Source organism: Drosophila guanche, unplaced genomic scaffold (assembly GCF_900245975.1).
Source record: "Drosophila guanche unplaced genomic scaffold, DGUA_6, whole genome shotgun sequence".
NCBI lineage: Eukaryota > Metazoa > Arthropoda > Insecta > Diptera > Drosophilidae > Drosophila > Drosophila guanche.
This window is the reverse complement of record NW_022995786.1, coordinates 68,662-83,647: the sequence shown is the minus strand read 5'-3', so window position 1 is coordinate 83,647 and position 14,986 is coordinate 68,662. Positions and strand designations below refer to the sequence as shown.

General features: G+C 45.4%; 2 protein-coding genes across 4 annotated transcripts in view; one reads left to right on the top strand and one right to left on the bottom strand.

Moving 5' to 3' along the window:
• Positions 1–3,728, top strand: part of LOC117591521 (probable ATP-dependent RNA helicase DHX34) — an 11,630-nt gene extending 7,902 nt beyond the window's left edge. The window contains 4 exon segments of the mRNA XM_034284816.1: positions 1,647–1,846; positions 1,848–2,614; positions 2,682–3,083; positions 3,459–3,728. Of these exon segments, the coding sequence (XP_034140707.1) occupies positions 1,647–1,846; positions 1,848–2,614; positions 2,682–3,083; positions 3,459–3,625 (1,536 nt within the window). The 3' untranslated portion in view covers positions 3,626–3,728.
• Positions 3,729–6,581: 2,853 nt separating this feature from the next.
• LOC117591516 (5'-3' exoribonuclease 1) lies at positions 6,582–13,197 on the bottom strand. Of its 3 annotated transcripts, none has more exons than XM_034284812.1 (12): positions 13,025–13,197; positions 11,863–12,954; positions 11,475–11,786; positions 10,951–11,415; positions 9,776–10,044; positions 9,387–9,475; positions 8,414–9,307; positions 7,639–8,255; positions 7,109–7,570; positions 6,957–7,055; positions 6,800–6,901; positions 6,582–6,722 (listed from the first exon to the last, which is right to left on the bottom strand). In XM_034284812.1, the coding sequence occupies exons 1-12, from the start codon at positions 13,097–13,099 to the stop codon at positions 6,654–6,656; spliced, it is 4,545 nt and encodes a 1,514-aa protein (XP_034140703.1). In that variant the 5' UTR covers positions 13,100–13,197; the 3' UTR covers positions 6,582–6,653. The 3 variants fall into 3 exon arrangements, with proteins under 3 accessions (XP_034140703.1, XP_034140701.1, XP_034140702.1); XM_034284810.1 differs by having other exon boundaries at positions 9,387–9,706; positions 13,025–13,196; XM_034284811.1 differs by having other exon boundaries at positions 7,112–7,570; positions 9,387–9,706; positions 13,025–13,196.
• Positions 13,198–14,986: the final 1,789 nt, after the last annotated feature.

The following is a 14,986-nucleotide window of genomic DNA, read 5'->3' as shown; positions in this document are numbered from 1 at the left end:
CATGAACCCACGTATATTCCAATGGATACCAAGCTGTTGCCAAACCAATAATGCTCTACGGAGTCACAGTATGGTGGCCGGCTCTGTCAAAAAAGACAATCACCGCTCAACTGTCAAAGGTCCAACGAATGGCCACTTTTTGCATTAGTGGCGCTCTCCGCACCACACCAAATGATGCACTAAATGCCATCCTATGTCAGCAGGGCATAGACCTTGCAGGGAAGGAACAGGCAGCAAGGGCAGCAATGCGTCTGCGAGATTCGGACCTATGGACGATTATTGCGTTCCCAGAGAGTACACAGACACTCCCTTCGAGGCTATAATCCCCCCAGGGAGAGGAATGGCTCGAGGGCACACCTGGCCCAACGGGGGCCATAAACATCTTTACTGATGGATCCAAGCTAGACAGCAAAGTTGGCGGAGGAATCTACTCCAGGCAACTAAATATGAGGCATTCTTTTCGCCTTCCAAACCACTGCAGTGTCTTCCAAGCGGAAGTCGTTGCTATAAATGAAGCGCTAAGATGCCTTCAAGAGATCTCAGTTGCGGCTACTCACCTCAACATCTATAGTGACAGCCAGGCGGAACTACAATCGCTAAACGCGATTTCGTCGAATTCGACCACAGTGGCAAATTGTCGCAAATCTCTACACGAGATGGCAAGGCAATATGTTATTAACCTAATATGGGTCCCGGGACACCAGGACATTGAAGGCAACTCAAGATAGGGAGGAAATACGTATGCCAATGGCCACTTGCAAGCTCAAAATAAAGAAGTACTATACCCTGCAAACAACCAACAGATGGCAAATGGTCACGGGCTGTCGCATCACCCGACAAACGTGGCCAGACATCTCGAAAAAACGCACCGCTGAACTATGCAAACTAAGCAGACACAGGTGCAGCGTAGTCATTCGCTCTCTTACAGGGCACTGGCTAATAGCAAACCATGCTAATAGGCTGGGTGCCCCCTACAACGACTTCTGTCGTAGCTGTAGAGACGCGGACGAGGAGGAGACAGTAGAACATCTGTTCTGCTCCTGCCCGGCTCTCACTAGAAGGAGGTTAAAATATCTGGGCTCACCTTTTCTCAACGACATTTCAGAAATGGCTACTATAGGCCCCAGGAAGATAGCAAACTTTGTGAGAACATTTGGATGGGAGCACTGTTGACACCCTGACAAACGGGAGGAGAAGAGGAAAAGATCCAAGCGGAATCACAACGGGCCGAAACCGGCCTAGGTGTGTCGGGATTGTGAAGTCCCGACGACCGCCTCAACCTAACCTAACCTAACCTAACCTGCCAGTGGAACTATCCATTGGCAAAATGCTGCTAATGGGCTGCGTGTTCCCAGAGGTGGATCAGCTGTTGACACTTGCCGCCATGCTTAGCGTGCAAAATCCGCTTACCAGTCGTGCATGAGATCGTGATAGGCAGCAGGAAGGAGCCTGAAGCTGGCTGCCGCCAAAACAGCGAGTAACTGAAATGAAAAGTGTATATGAACAGTTTGTACTACAAGTAGAAGGGAGCATCATATACCTGTTCGAAGGGAAGAAAAGGCGTTCCTAACTGGAACATCTGGATCATTATTATAGCCACAATGAAGAAATTAATTTTCAGTGGCTAAACCCACCCCGTCCCGCAGTTTATATTTGTTATTGTGGATCAGCTGTTGACACTTGCCGCCATGCTTAGCGTGCTAAATCCGCTTACCAGTCGTGCGTACACAAACCCGCGCTGCGAACGGGAGCGTCAGCCTCTGGAATCGTCGCAGGGAGATCTCTTCACTCTGATGAGTGCCTACCGTGAGTGGCTGAAGTTGAAAATAGCCCGGGAGAATACCAGAAGGCATTGAGGAGCAACGTTTCTATGAGGTCAGCAAGCTGCGCCAGCAATTTCAGCGTATCTTGGACGGCAGTGGCATGGCTCCGCCCAGCACTTCCGGTCCGCTGACTAGTGCCGAAAGAGCCAGACGGCACGGTGAAGTCCGCCAATTAAAGACTCTCAAGCGGCGCCAGCGGTTTGAGCAGCCCCGACACCCCAAACTACTCAAGAATCAGCATAAGGGCATGGAGCAGCATGGAGGGCAGTACAACAAGCCGGATGAGAGCAGCGAGGACATGCGCGATGTGGACTTTTGCTTGCGTCACGATGGCCGCCAGCTCGCCCTACTTCAGCGCTTGTCATGTCTAGACCGCAACAGGGGCATGATTTTGCTGAAGCTGCTACTGGTAAGCGGTTTCTACCCCCAACTGGCCATCGGTGATGAGTTCAACTACTGCAAGGGAGGGGGGCAACAGTTCTTTCACACCCGACTGAAATCATTCCTCTCTCTGCATCCGAACTCCCACTTCGCCAAGTACCACGATTGCCTTAAGCTCGCCGAAAGTGAGACTCGCTTCGGTATGAACTACTCGACGTAAGCAAACGGTCACCGGGTGTGTGAAGAGGATAAACCGATACGCTAGCTATGCTTGCTTCCAAACTGTGTCTACCAGAAGCTGCTCACCCACACGGACCTTTTCCCTGTTCCTGGCAGCGGAATGAAGCTGCTGTGCCGTTCAATCAAACTTCGACGCCTTTGGAGCAGGCTGCTGTATAACAAGCTTCATGGTGCGTGGCCGTTTCAGGGAAGAAGTTGGTAGTACTCAGATTTTCTCGTTAACCCACATTTTTTTAGAGCTCAACAATAGCGACACAGCTCCAGCTATTACTGACAAAAACGTCACGCTTTGTCACGAGCTTATCGACTTCATGGGGCTGGATGTGCCGTACGCCGTGAGTCGACTGCTGCCAGCTGATCGCAGGAGGATTTACACACACCAATATCCAAAAACACTACTTGAAGAGCTAAAGAAAAAACCCTTTGCCATTGACTATCCCCTTAGTCCCAACATGGCAAAGGGCGGCATCAACGTCTCTGAACACGTCGTATACGGTTGTCTGGCGGGCCAGCCGTGGACACTGGCTATGCAAGCTGCCCTCCAGGAACAAGCCTGGCAATGCCCAAAATGTGACTTTAAGTTACAAAATGTTGATGTGCTCAAACAGCTGGTGCATCGTCTACATTGTGAGGAGGTACCGAGANCTGACAAAAACGTCACGCTTTGGCACGAGCTTATCGACTTCATGGGGCTGGATGTGCCGTACGCCGTGAGTCGACTGCTGCCAGCTGATCGCAAGAGGATTTACACACACCAATATCCAAAAACACTACTTGAAGAGCTAAAGGAAAAACCCTTTGCCATCGACTATCCCCTTAGTCCCAACATGGCAAAGGGCGGCATCAACGTCTCTGAACACGTCGTATACGGTTGTCTGGCGGGCCAGCCGTGGACACTGGCTATGCAAGCTGCCCTCCAGGAACAAGCCTGGCAATGCCCAAAATGTGACTTTTTCAATGTTTTACAACTACACGAGTTTGTCGACCACGTAGCAGATGTAACACTCCTCCATGCGAGACGTCTTAAGCCTGGCGGCTCAGTAAAGGTACAGCAGTTATCCACAGCCCACATTGCGTCTAACGCTGGGCACTACTTTTGTAGGAGCTGTAAACGCCATTTGAATATTTTCCCAATCGACATTTTACGACATATACGGCAGTGTGTGAAATACGAAAAATAATGCAACTTGAAAGCATAACGCTAGTTTATGGTTGACTCGTCAGCCTGGACGTCATCCAGTCAATGTACATATATTTATTTGAATTACAACTACATTATTTTAATTATACGCCAAAATTTAAACCTCTGTCGCATGGGGAAAAAGTTCCAATGTCATTAGCGGTTCAAAATATACAGGTTAACGGAAATTTTAACAATTTTCTCGTATTTATACCCGGTACTCGAAGAGTATTGTATTTTGGAAGCGTTTCCTACCCCATAAAGCATATATATTCTTGATCAGCATCAATAACAGAGTCGGTATAGCCATGCCTGTCTCTCCATCCGTATTGCTTGACGCCTCGTTCTCAGAGACCGTAAGAGCAAGAGTCACCAATTTGTATGTGAAGACTCGTGATATCACACTGAATCAAGTTGGTTTCGAAGGACCCTCAGCCATTAAATATATAAAATTTAAAATACATATATGTATGTTTGTATGTACATACATACATATGTATACATATAGGTCCACAACAAATAATATGCGCGTACAAAACAAAACGAGAATGCGTCCCAATTTTTATACCCGGTACTCAGTAAGGCATCTGTCCCTTATTGTTCTTTTTTCCAATTTTTCATTTAATATTTTACTTTTTTCTACATACGTATATCTACATCTACATCACTGAAAAATCTAGTCTTAATCGAAGCGGCAAAATCGTGTCGAGTACTTAGTGTTATTTATGGTTGTAATTTAAAATAATCGAACAAATGTAGCATGGAAACTTGCAAACCATGAAGCAACTATGAAGGAGGGCCCGTCGGCTTTTGAATGGGAAACGCAACAATGCTGTCAATAAGTGCGTGTGAAAGGGCGTGCACAGAGAGAGGGAGAGAGAGCAACTTTACAATAGTAAGAGTATAAGCTGCTCATAATTGCGACCCACCACAGTCATGGCCATAAAGCAACTATATAAGGAGGTCTCGTCGGAAAAAATTATGGAATAGTGCGAGTGAAAAGTGCGAGTGAAAGGGCTCTCGCTGTAAGTGTGAGGGCAACGACAATGGAGTGTGGCTGATTAATCATTTGAAGGCAAAGTGAAAAAAAATAATAATTGTTTCATAATTTAATTTTTAATAGTTTGCTACGTAATGGCTACTGTTAGTGGCTATGTGTTCTGAAAAAATAAACATTTAAAAAAAATGGAAAAAAAAATTTTGTCCGCAACCAACCTTCCGCGTCGACAAGCAAAAGTGCACTGAGAATTGGGTAACGCAGCCAGTAACTCTGCCACCGGCGAGGCCTCCTTATATAGTTGCTTTATGCTCCTTATATAGTTACTTTATGGTCATGGCACTCAGCTGTAAGTGTGAATGAAACGACCTTTTGCGGGGGCCTAAGGGGGCGTGGCTCATTTTTTAAATACACTGGTTTCAGTGTGAGCATATAGCAGTCTGGATGCAACATTTGGTGGCTCTAGCTCTTATAGTCTCTGAGAACTAGCCGACAAACAAGACGGACAGACGGACAGACTGACGGACGGACAGACGGACAGACAGACATGGCTCTATCGACTCGTTTTTAGTTTTTAGTTTTCTTTTATCTTCAAAATTGTAGGTTTGGGAGGTTTTCGCCCTTTTGCGGAGGCGGAAAGGGGCGAGGCTAATTGAAATACACTGGTTTCGGTGTGAGCATACAGCAGTCTGGAGCCATAATGTGGTGGCTCTAGATCTTATAGTCTCTGAGAACTAGCCGACAAACAAGACGGACTTACGGACAGACAGACATGCCTGATCTGATCAAGAATATACTTTATGTGGTCGGAAACGTTTCCTTCTGTGCGTTACATACAACCGTTATTCACACTTATTCACACAAATACAGTATACGTTATATACTCTTCAAGTACCGGGTATAAAAACGCCATTCTGTAGGGAATTCGATTGGATCATTATTATAGCCACAATGAAGAAATTAATTTTCAGTGGCTAAACCCACCCCGTCCCGCAGTTTAAATTTGTTATTTTTACATTCTCTCATTCACACTTTGCTTCTGCAGTGTGCGGCCTCTGCCTCTCGCGTTCCTTTGCCTTTGCCTCTGCCGGGACACTGCAGTGTGTGGATCTAGGAAAGGGTGGCGAGCTAAAGGAGCGTGTTGGCTTGAGAAGTGTTGTAGATGTAGATAACAGATAAAGAAAAAATGTAGAATATGACAAAAAACAGCTAAGGTACAGGAGTAGTACTGAGTACCGGGTATAAAAGTTGTGACGCGTAAGAAGCGTCTCACACGTCCCTTCTCGCTTGTAGTTTTAAAGTTTAAACACATGTGTACTGACACAACTCTTGTCAGATTGTGCGTCTGAGCCACTGTACTCATTTACATCTACATAAATCTGAAATCCCCTTAAATTCTTTGAGTACCAGGATTACCATTAATTATTTGCCAAAAATTATGTTTGCAGTTTAAGTGGTATGCATGGGTCATCAAATAAAAAAAGTGTATCAACTCGGCTGTACATCCCGTTCGAGAATACATTCATGTTCCGATGCCATGCTTGATTCTGTGCTTTAAAAAATGTCCGACAAAGTTTAGAATACCTTTTCCAAAAGGTACTATTCCCCCATTCTATATAAATAAATGTGGGTGCTAGGCGATGCATGAAAGATCCAATGTACGGGTAGGGCTGAGGCTCTTTATAAGAAAAGTGCTCTGTACAAGTATTAATATTAAGATAATTTATTTCAATGAGCTGCGTGTGATTTCTAAGTGTCCGTTGTCTTCGTCTTTTGAGTTCAATGTATAATATAATCCAAATCGAATTTTGCGCCAATACGAGGAACTCGTTGTTTCTTCATCTTTAGCTGCGCAAAAAAGAAAGAGACACATAATAAGGGCTTAAGTGGGCGAAAAAGNAAAGATCCAATGTACGGGTAGGGCTGAGGTTCTTTATAAGAAAAGTGCTCTGTACAAGTATTAATATTAAGATAATTTATTTCAATGAGCTGCGTGTGATTTCTAAGTGTCCGTTGTCTTCGTCTTTTGAGTTCAATGTATAATATAATCCAAATCGAATTTTGCGCCAATACGAGGAACTCGTTGTTTCTTCATCTTTAGCTGCGCAAAAAAGAAAGAGACACATAATAAGGGCTTAAGTGGGCGAAAAAGTGCTTAAGGATAGTGCTTCTAACTACCTGGGCTGTTGTGGATGCTCCACCTGCATCTGTATCTGCACCTGCACCCGAATCGACCTTCCCATCTAACACGGTAGTACATTCAGCTTGCGATGTCGAAGGCTAGAGGAAAAGAGGGATTATGGACATTTAGCCTGTCGATTGCTCTAATTCTTACCTGTGTGTTCAGCGTTTGTTTCAGTGCAGCAGTAATTTTGTCTGGTACTGCCTTCCGAGGACTAGTTCGGGAGTTTACTTCTGCTGTTGTCGACGACGGCTATGAAAAATATAAAACTTTAAATTAATTGAAAATTTGTGATATAAACTCACCACTTTCGCCGATTGACCGATTGATTGATGGCACTGCGATATCTTGGGACGATATGCCTGTATGGGCACAAAGTCTTTTATAGAAGAATAATGAGGTCTGGTACTGACTATATATTGCAGATGCTGGGGATGTTGTGCCTGATCCTGTTTCTGCTCAAGTGTTGTCCGAAGGTTGCTATTATTATAGACTTCATGCCCCAGCGGTTTTTTATAATATTCTTGGTTTCCGTTGTTATTAGTCATTAGGTACATATGGGGAGGCATCTGTTGCGAATGCCGTTGTATTTGATTCTGGTGATTAGCATGCTGCTGTGTGAGACACGCATCTTTCTGACGAAGATCTACCTCCAGTGTCTGCAGAGATTTAAAGCAATGTTGGGTCTGAACGCGGTTGGCTTGCTGTGCCTGCTGTTTTTGCTGCTGAGCCTCCTTCTGCCAAAAGAGCGGAGGCTGTGGCAGTTTCTAGGTCAAAATTCGGATTTTGAAATTGGAAGAAAAATGTATCCAGACACGTTTGAAATTTCACTCACAGGCATTTGTCCAGGAAGTGGTCGCTTCACTATTTGTGATTGAAATTTTAGCGTTTGTTGCTGTTGCTGTTGCGGGTACATACGAGTTACATGACCAAGTGGCTGCTGCAGTGGGTCCTGCTCTTTATTCAAGCCCAGAAGCGACATGAGAGCTAAAGTCTGTTCTTGTGGCGTCGCGATCGCTTGCGATGTGGTTCTTGGTTTCGGAACTGTGCCAACACTGCCTCCCTGAAGTCGAGTAGACCTCTGGCCACAACTTTCCTTTGTGTCCTCCACTTGAGGCTTAGTTTGCAAGGTCGAAAAACTCCGGTTGGCAAAATAACATTGCTGATGGTGTGCACCATCTTGAGCCGACTTGGCCTGCTCAAATTTAAACGGGAAGTCGGACCGCGGCTTGACAAACTCATGGGCAATCTTAGTTTTCATCGTGATTTCATTCCAGTTCGACCCTGCAGCCGTAACGTAACGTCTGCTAGTCACCCGTGGTTGCTGCTGCTGCCGTTGTGGCTTTATATTCTGTTGTTCTCGCTTTTCAATACGAGGGGCGTTCGTTTGGTTGGAATGATGAAAGCTCTGTCGCCTTTTCCGAATTTCTGACTGCTGATTCTGTCCATTTTCTAAGCGAGAGAATTTTGGGAATTAGCTGACATCGATTTCCTTGGGCCAAAAGTAAAGCAGGTAGAACAAGGTTAATGGCCTTGTTCATGGATATAGCCATGGCTGTAGCTATCGAAATTCACTTTTGGATAAAAGAGGGCGTGGATGTACTACTCACCATTTAAGCAAATTACAAGGAGAGCATTTTCTGGTATCTTGTAAACACGCTCCTCCGCTATGCCGTGAATGTCGTTGCAGTTGGGAATGGACTTGTCGAAGAGAACCTCACAGAAGGTGTCGATGGCACGAACGCACTCTAGCCGAACAGGATTGGGATCGGTGACAGGGTGTACGCCAATGACAGTACCTTTGATGCCGACTGGAATCATGTAGATGGTGCGAACGATTATGACGCGATCGAAGAGGCGCACAGGTCGACGTGATTTATACGCTTCGGGCAGTGTGACATTTGGTTTAATGAGGAGGTGCGGCTTCACCTGCAGCTTTACATCCTTCACAGGCATTGGACGCAGCTCCTCGACGGCGAAAATCAGCAGTTCCACAGTTTCCTTGCAGACTGTCTTGGAGCCGCAGGCAATGCGATCCACCTTCATGTGCGGTTGCTGACGTACCCAATTAGCCAGATCCTCAATATGGTGTTGACCCATGGCATCCGGGAAAATGTCTTGTTCAAAAAAGTACTCGTTCCTATCGTTGCTAACGTTGAAGTACTTGACTACCTCAGGAAAGCGCTCGCAGTATCTTTGCATCAGCTCGAGGGCTAGGCTAGAGTAGAACCACTGGTTGTTTGAGCGGCGGCAGTAACCGGCCCGCACCTCGTTCTGTCGGGGATACTTCAACTGGAGTCCTATATTGTGTTTGGCTACGTTTTCCATCTTTTCGCGCCGCGGGCCGAGCACCACCCAGAAGGTGCCGGTCAGACGGCCCAGGGCTCTGCCATTGATGTTCAGCTGGCGGCAGACGTCGAAGGTATTTATATAGTCCTTATCGCGTTCGTCCTGCTCCTGACGCGCCTCCTCCATGTTCGGTTCGGGAAGAACCCGAATATTTACTACAAAAACACTCAGGCTGTATTAAAGTTGGCGGAGACAAAGAGCAGAAAGCATCTACAATTTCTGAACAACGCTTACTCTGGATGCGTCCGCAGCTATAGACGAGCAGTGGGTCCAGTACAGTGCCTTCGCTACCATAATAAGGACTGCCGATGAAAAAAACTAAGCTGCCGGAGGGGAAAAGTTGCTCTATTTTGGAGAATTGCTGGCGCATGTTATTTTGCACAGACAGTTCGCATACCAAGCCCTGAGCAGGGTATTCAGTAATACTGCTACTCCAGGCATCCTTCATTTGCACAGTGCCCTTTGCGCCAAAATGGACGGAACTTCCCGCGTACGTTCGAACGTATACGAGAACATCGTAGTTGTCGAACTGAATGCCCATGCGCGTACTAAAGCTGAATATAATGGAGCGAATTTTAAAGGCATTAAAGACTGACAGCACGGATAACAAGGCAGCACTCAACTGTTCTTGCAGCGTCTTGCACTCCATATCAAATCGTCGCGATTCGTTGGAAGACTTTCCCTCCTTGTCGATACACTGGTTCCGTGTGGCGACCATTACAACCTTGGCCATTATAAGATGGGGCCATCCAATGTGCACCACCTTTTCCAAATACCGTGCAGCAAATGAATCCAATGAATCATCCATCGTTTGCTTTCGTGGCATCAGCACCATGTTTTGGTTGCGGCTGACTTGCTCAAAGACTTTCACCCGACCGTGCCGCAACTCAAACTAACGAAATATAATGCACACCAAATATGCGGCGCTTGAATTCTAAAAAAAAGCTCATAAGTTCATTATAATAATACATACATCGAAGGATAGATGCTTCATAGTAGGAAAGCCAGGGAAGAAGACGTGGCGCGCCGAATTCGGCATTTCAACACAAACGCTGTGTGAGAGATTCAGGATAATATCTCCGGCCCACCGGGCCACTTCGGTGCAGTTGACGCGCTGCAGAGCCTTCAGCGGTGGCAGGGCTGCCATCGAGCCCGCATCGTGGGGACTGTAGTCGTACTGGTACATAGGTCCGTGCCTATTTCGAGCTCTCTCCTCGGTTGAAAGCTGAGCTTCGCAAGGCCGCATTGCGCTGAGTAGTAGGCACTCGTCTATGAACGGTATGAGAACGACGGCCTCCCAGTCGTGCTTTTTACCATTCAGATCGCTCTTAAATTCTGTGGGGTAAAATTCCGCCAACGGGCTGGTCGGTTTTAGCATGAGATCGTGATAGGCAGCAGGAAGGAGCCTGAAGCTGGCTGCCGCCAAAACAGCGAGTAACTGAAATGAAAAGTGTATATGAACAGTTTGTACTACAAGTAGAAGGGAGCATCATATACCTGTTCGAAGGGAAGAAAAGGCGTTCCTAACTGGAACATCTGGATCATTATTATAGCCACAATGAAGAAATTAATTTTCAGTGGCTAAACCCACCCCGTCCCGCAGTTTATATTTGTTATTTTTACATTCTCTCATTCACACTTTGCTTCTGCAGTGTGCGGCCTCTGCCTCTCGCGTTCCTTTGCCTTTGCCTCTGCCGGGACACTGCAGTGTGTGGCTCTAGGAAAGGGTGGCNCACACCAAATATGCGGCGCTTGAATTCTAAAAAAAAGCTCATAAGTTCATTATAATAATACATACATCGAAGGATAGATGCTTCATAGTAGGAAAGCCAGGGAAGAAGACGTGGCGCGCCGAATTCGGCATTTCAACACAAACGCTGTGTGAGAGATTCAGGATAATATCTCCGGCCCACCGGGCCACTTCGGTGCAGTTGACGCGCTGCAGAGCCTTCAGCGGTGGCAGGGCTGCCATCGAGCCCGCATCGTGGGGACTGTAGTCGTACTGGTACATAGGTCCGTGCCTATTTCGAGCTCTCTCCTCGGTCGAAAGCTGAGCTTCGCAAGGCCGCATTGCGCTGAGTAGTAGGCACTCGTCTATGAACGGTATGAGAACGACGGCCTCCCAGTCGTGCTTTTTACCATTCAGATCGCTCTTAAATTCTGTGGGGTAAAATTCCGCCAACGGGCTGGTCGGTTTTAGCATGAGATCGTGATAGGCAGCAGGAAGGAGCCTGAAGCTGGCTGCCGGCAAAACAGCGAGTAACTGAAATGAAAAGTGTATATGAACAGTTTGTACTACAAGTAGAAGGGAGCATCACATACCTGTTCGAAGGGAAGAAAAGGCGTTCCTAACTGGAACTTTATCTTAACAGTCTCGACACTATTCAGGTCACTGATGAAAGGGGCATAGTGAAAGGGATAGTACCAGTCCCACGATTGTACACCCCTATAATAATAATCCAGGATCCACTGCAGCGCCGTCACATAGTGTTGCCCCAAATTTTCGATCAGCTGATTCTGTCCCCACGAGCTAATATTAAACTTGTTACGGTAATAGTTACGTTTGTAGTTTTGGAACTCTTTTATCATGCCACATTCTTCGTCGTTTAGATCCTCACTGTCGTCTGTGTAGAGCTACAAGCGAATCAGAAAAACAATGAATAACGAAACAATAGTAATTGATATAATATTCAGGGAAGGACGGTCCAACCTTAACGCTGTCATCGATCAAGGCTTCCAAGTCAGAATCGTAGTTTTTGGAAGATTTCTCTTGAATGTCTATGTCAAAGGCCTCTGTATTGGAATTCGTATATTTTAGATCGTCGGCATGCTCCTTGTACTGCTCCAACTCTACTTCGCTAAGAGCCGTCATGAAGGTCTGCAGTCGCTGCAGGTTGAGCTTGCCGTGTTCGTTGATGTTGCCACCAAGGGAATGGTGAATACGTATGTAGGTCTTGTACAACAGCGGTAGGGCATTGGAGGAGATATGAAGGCAGGGCAGATGAGGAATAAAATCGTTGCCGATCATGAAGCCCATAAGGACCCAGTCATCGATTAGCTGTGCCACATCTAGTTTCTGTTGAGCGGTGGTCAGCTCGTGGAACTCCAGTTCAAGGTACTCCCGAAGCAGCCCGAGATGTAAGAGGAAAAAGCGCGTCTCTTCGACGGAAGCACGTTTAACATTGCGCCCAAACTTGACTTCCTCGCGTAGAACCACAAAGTGCAACTCGTGCGTGCACATACCCAGAATAATAAGATCCGCGTCCAGGCCATACAAACAGTGCCTGGTGTTGGGGTCAAAGTTAGGTTGGGCCTTCAAAAAGCGGATGTAGTCCATAATCTTGTGTTCACCCTCGCCCGGCGTCTCCTGTCCACTGAGAATCACAGAGCACTTCTGCCAGAGTGGATCCGTGGAGATCTTTGTCTTTAGGAAGAAACGGAGACCCTGTTGCAGCCGCTCCATGAAATCAGTGCCTGGTGTGATACAGTTACTATCAAATCTCTCGTGCTCCCGCTGTTCTCCTCTTTGCAGCGATTTGGCCTCCTGCAACTCAGCCTCTCGAGAAGAGCGGAAGCGACGACTTCTTTGTTGATTCATTTTCGCCCTTGGGGCAACTCCATCAACAGCCAGGAAGAAGAGTTTCTGAGGTTTAATCAGGTAGAATAGCTTATCCACATAGTTGAATATCTCCTGAAATATCTGCTGTTCCTCCATGTAAAAGTGTATATTGTTGTCATCCGGATGAGAGCAGTTGTGGACGATGCCATTCATGTCCAGGTAAAGGTTATCGAATTCAGGAATCTTTCAGCATGAAAAGGATTGCAAACAGCTGATGACGTGGTGGGGTATATAACATTGACCCATAACTTACGCTGTGCTCGCGCGCCAATTCGCTCAGGCATGGATACCTTTCGCTGATATAGCGAAAAAACTTCGGAACACCCATATCAGCCCAAGCGTAAACTTTTACTGGCAAAACCTAAGTCAGAGCAACTATTGCTTGGTCACTGTCAATACTAGGAAGGAGTCCACAGCTTCCACCTAGGGGTGTATCAAATATATCAGTAAATTTCTCGACTTATATGTATATATATATCGATGTTTGTGCTTGTTTTTGAAGCCTCGTACCACCACTAAGCAAACAACTCATAGAGGCGTCAAAGAACTACTAAAAGCTACTAAAAACTGGCTGCATAGAGTGTATAGGGGATTGGAACCCAGTACCATGATGCAACTATACATGGTGGTCTGCCGGGTGGTGTTCGGGTGTATTAAATTTCAGCATGAGCATCTTTGTCATATTTTCAAACTTCGGAATATGCAAAGGGTATCGTTTCCAAATGAACACATTTTTATATGATCTATAATACTCAAATGTATGGACAACGACCGTCCTGGTTTCTTTCCTCCAGATATGGGTTTAATTGTCCTCCTCCTCCGAGCATGCATGAGCCGCCAATCCCACTAAAAGCAATCTCCTGCATGGATCCATTTTGCATTCATTGTTTTATTAACGTTTTATTCAATTTTCACACATTTTCAAGAAGGTAAACAAATCAACACAGCTGCCTGAGAAGTGTAACCGTACGGAATGTGGTTCAGCTCTGGTCACACGCTGCTGCTAGCAAAATATATTGCACATTTCGTTAGCAAGTGTGTTTTTCGATATGAGTACAAGGCTTAAATCGATATATATATATGTAAATTTCGACAATTTTTCGGTATATTACGGTATAATTGAGAAAGTTACACTTTCCACACATTTTCGAGACGATTTCAAACAGATGTCAAACAAAAATATTGACAGGATTGGGAGGCTCTACCAGACCATGAAGCAACTATAAAGGAGGACTCGTCGGCTTTTTAGAGGGAAACGTAACAATGCTGTCAATAAGTGAGAGTGAAAGGGCGTCAAGAGTCAAGGCTTGCAATGTCGACATTATGAGGAGCATTGCATCAATAAGAGAACACGCTGCCACAGCAAAGTAAAAGAAAAATTCTTTACAATATTTTGCGGACGAACTAAGATATTTAAAAATAATTTTGTTTTGTCACCTTTTAGTTCACTATGTTAATATCATCGTCTTTCATTAATAGATTGATTCGTCTGTGAAGGTAAAGCAAAAGTAAGAGGAGTCGAATGAATGTAATATCTCCTGCTGCAATGATCTTTTACTGTCCGTACCCAACGCTTTCGTGTGAGAGAATGTTCTCTGAAGTGAATTTAATAAAAAGAAGCATTAGAAATAGATATACGAACACAAATGTATCCAATATTATATGTTAGTCAAAATCTAAGAGATAAAGTGGCTGAGAAAATTGTGAACCTGAAAAAGAATTGCTTTTCCTAAATTCAGAGTAAATTTAAAGTTAAGACGACAAAAAATGGTGTGATTAAGGCGGGTTTAAAGACTGGTATCTAGCTCCACAAAGAAAACAAATTTCTATCAAAAGACTGGTATCCAGCACCACAAAAACAAAAAATATCTGCCAAAAGACTGGTATCCAGCACCACAAAAACAAAACATTTCTGCCAAACTTGATTTAAAAACAAACTGAGCCAAAAATTGTTGGATCGACTTTTTGTTTCTTGTGTATCCAGCAACGTTGAAAAAGTCCACAGATTCTTATCGATATATCGATGCGAAGTGCGTGAGTGGACTGAGATAACATCTGGTCACTAAACAAATGTAGCTGGGACTTCTGGCTGCGTGTTCTACACGCACTAATACTTGTAGCTGCGGCGTTGGCAGAGGCCTGGGACTTCGCGACGCACATTCTGCGGTGACGTTTGGTTAGTGACTGAGATAACATCTGGTAGACAGCCAAGAAA

Bases quoted from the DNA above. Each gene is read 5' to 3' on its own strand.
- LOC117591516 (XM_034284810.1), bottom strand. From the start codon at position 13,099: ATGGGTGTTCCGAAGTTTTTTCGCTATATCAGCGAAAGGTATCCATGC. The intron at 10,045-10,950 runs GTATGTATTATT...ATATTTCGTTAG, and splicing joins TGAAGCATCTATCCTTCGAT to TTTGAGTTGCGGCACGGTCG. The intron at 9,308-9,386 runs GTAAGCGTTGTT...GTGTTTTTGTAG, and splicing joins TAGCTGCGGACGCATCCAGA to TAAATATTCGGGTTCTTCCC.